This window comes from Loa loa (genome assembly GCF_000183805.2).
Source record: "Loa loa unplaced genomic scaffold supercont3.1125, whole genome shotgun sequence".
Classification (NCBI taxonomy): domain Eukaryota; kingdom Metazoa; phylum Nematoda; class Chromadorea; order Rhabditida; family Onchocercidae; genus Loa; species Loa loa.
The window spans coordinates 1-3,082 of record NW_018109305.1 but is presented as its reverse complement, the minus strand read 5'-3'; the positions used below and the strand labels follow the sequence as shown (position 1 = coordinate 3,082).

The following is a 3,082-nucleotide window of genomic DNA, read 5'->3' as shown; positions in this document are numbered from 1 at the left end:
CTAATAACAATCGCATTGTATTGCATTGACCCTTAGAACTATAAAGTTGTATTTGTTTTTTCTGTCACTTTCAATGAACTATTTCCTCCTCTAAATGTGCAATATATATTTTGGTTGACCACTTCAGTGGCATGTTTTAATTGATCCCATTAACAATATCTGCTGGTTGACCTTTTCATCCAAAAGTTACGAAATATGTGGAAGGGATCCTTTTGTAACAGTTTCGATTGTTGTAATCAATGGATACGCGCCAAACGGATCGGTTATGTATGGTTTTGGTTCGAAGAAGGAAGAAAAGTGAAGTATTTCGAGGCATTCCATTTTCAAGTTTCTTTTTAGTATGCATAAGTCATTTCGTATTTTTTAAAAGAAATATTTATGTATGAAATTGTAAAGAACAGTCAAGTCAAAACAGTTGAAAATTAGCAAATATTAATTTCATTTAGATTGTTAAACATAAGGGAAAGCATCATCTTCAAACTTAAATTTGAATTCAAATGTTTCATATCAAAGACATAAAGCCTAAACAACTGAGTCAATCATTGAATTAGTTATATACATTAGTTCCACTTTTTCCTTACTTATTTTGCTCGTATTATGTCTATTACATAACACTGATTGTGGAGGCCCGTGCACTGAAGACATCGTGTTATTTTCATTTTACATTTGTTTGTGGTATGATCTAATTTCATGGATTTTAAGAAACCCTAATTTCACTCAAACGCACTAGTCGTTGTTTCAAGGTTGGATAGTTTTCGACATTTGTTGTCCCAATGATCTTTATTACAGAAGACACAAGATTTTGTTGGAGTTCTACCAATCTGTTCTCTTTCTAATCTCATCGGCCGCTGCTCTTGAGCCATCACCAGTGGCTTTATAATTAAAGCCAACTCTTGATTTTCCAATTGTCCGCCACTTCGATCGATGAGTTATAACTTTCTCCAACTTCGTTTACAAGTAATTAATTCTCTTAGGGACTGTCTCAATTTGCTTATTGACAAAAACTTTCATCCTTCAATCTTTGCTCATGAACATTAATCAGCTTTGGTAAGTTCTTTTCGATAATTACTCGTAAACTTGTATGTTCTAGATTTTCTCCCGACTCCTGCAGTTGTCTGAATAATCTCTTTATATTTTCGATTGTTGTTTTCCATTCACGATCATTTCTTCCTGACTGAGAAAAGATCGTTGTAAAACAAACTTGTGATAGTATACGTATCATTATATTCCTCCATCAGTATCCTTAGGATAAGATTGTAATTCTCTAGCTGCTTTTAATGCTTCATTTCTTAAGCGAGAAATATGATAATTGAGTTTCTGGATGTTTGGAAGGTCCTGGTTATGTACCGCTGCTACAAAGCTGCTCCAGAATGCTCTCCAGTTTTGAAGATTCCCCCTTAACATTTGCAGTTGCAGTTGTTGCAGTTAACTGCAGCTCTCAGAGCTGTTTCTCTTTTTTGTTGTGACAGTTCGCTCGCGAACTCCCCTTTTGATCTGAGATTATTGAAACTCTCTAAATGTCGAATTTTATCTTCTGGATCGTCCTCATATTTTTTTGAAGTTATCACTGCTTCCATCCCCCGACTTGTTAGGTTTAATATTCCTTGGTCATCTTCCATCATTTCCACTATTTTCTGTTGTTGAAGGAAGATCGTTTGAACAAAATCCTTCCATTCTTTGTTGATGCGTTCTAACATGTGCTTCAGTTCTTCCTACCATTTCTTTGATAGTTCCTTTTCGTGCTTCGTAATATTCGCATAACTCTTCGTGAAATAATTGTTTGTCGAATGGTCTCAGATCCAATTTTTTTCACTTCGTTAAGAACTTTGATTAGCTTCTCCTTCGCCAGGTTTGCGCTCTGTATTATTCTACCATTTCTTTGATAGTTCCTTTTCGTGCTTCGTAATATTCGCATAACTCTTCGTGAAAAATTGTTTGTCGAATGGTCTCAGATCCAAAATGGTCTCAGATTCCTTCCCTTCTCGTGGCACCAAAAAATTTCTGTCAGGAAAGCTAATTTGTTGATTTCGTATTTCAGCGATATAGATTTATTCGGGATGTAATATTGTTCTTGCACAATATTACTAGTTGACAATGGAAAACAAAACCAAGAAAATTATGATATATAAAGTACGAGATAAACTGGTAAAAATAATAAATGAGTTATATAATGAGTAGGTGATATGACCAACTAACAATTTCCTTGTTGTTGTTTTCGATAATAACTTGACTATTGGTTAGTTGATAGGTCGTCAAGTTGGAGATATGCTACAGGATGTGTATTTAGCGAATAAAAATGTCGTATTTTGTTATCCAGTGGTGGCGGATATGCTAAGATGTTGTTGTTTCTTGTTTAGTCGCGGAGGATATGTCAAAAGGATGTATTAAAGGATAAATTAAGACCTCATTATGGACTATTCTTTGGGCGCCTCATGGTATTAATCGAACGATTCCAGAATAATGAAATACTGTTTACACAGTATAATGAAACTATTCGAGATTAACTTAAATCGGAAATCATCAAAGAAGTTCATTCTGAAATGGATCAAGAAAGCATCATTCACTATTTGCAATATCACGAAGTTATAACTCCAGACAAAACAACGGGATCGAGAATTGTTGATGATGCTTCGGCATATCTTAAAGGTACGAAAAGCCTAAACGATGTCCCGTATCGTGAATCTGTAATGCTCCCTGATTTAGTCAGAATACTCCTCCGCTTACGAATGATGAGAAACGTTATTATAGCAGACGTAGAAAAGCATTTTTGCAACTAGAATTGAATCCGGTTGACAGAAACTGTACCAGATTTCTCTGGGTGAAGAATATTGAAAAGACAATCATTGAAGAAAATGTAAAGTGCTACCGCTTCAGAAGAGTCTACTTTGGAGTAATTCTTCCTGCTTTCTGCAACACTGAATCACCATTTAGAAACCAATGGTAATAAAACTGCGCTGGACATGAGGAAAAATTTTTACGTGGGCAACATTATACTGTCAACTACAGGAACGAGAGAAGATTTGAAGAAATACCATGAAATGAAGAGTATTTGTAAAGAAGCAGCAATGAATATTCGGGAATT

The 3,082-nt window shown here is 35.0% G+C and overlaps 2 protein-coding genes across 2 annotated transcripts; both read right to left on the bottom strand.

Annotated features, from left to right (window-relative positions):
- Window positions 1-713: 713 nt before the first annotated feature.
- LOAG_14055 (hypothetical protein) lies at window positions 714-863 on the bottom strand (the record flags this gene model as incomplete). The annotated part of the gene is made up of 1 exon (XM_003149556.1): window positions 714-863. The coding sequence occupies one exon, from the start codon at window positions 861-863 to the stop codon at window positions 714-716; it is 150 nt and encodes a 49-aa protein (XP_003149604.1).
- A 128-nt stretch (window positions 864-991) lies between these two features.
- On the bottom strand, window positions 992-1,697 carry LOAG_19060 (hypothetical protein; the record flags this gene model as incomplete). The annotated part of the gene is made up of 2 exons (XM_020451716.1): window positions 992-1,174; window positions 1,431-1,697. The coding sequence occupies 2 exons, from the start codon at window positions 1,695-1,697 to the stop codon at window positions 992-994; spliced, it is 450 nt and encodes a 149-aa protein (XP_020304481.1).
- Between the last annotated feature and the right edge of the window lie 1,385 nt (window positions 1,698-3,082).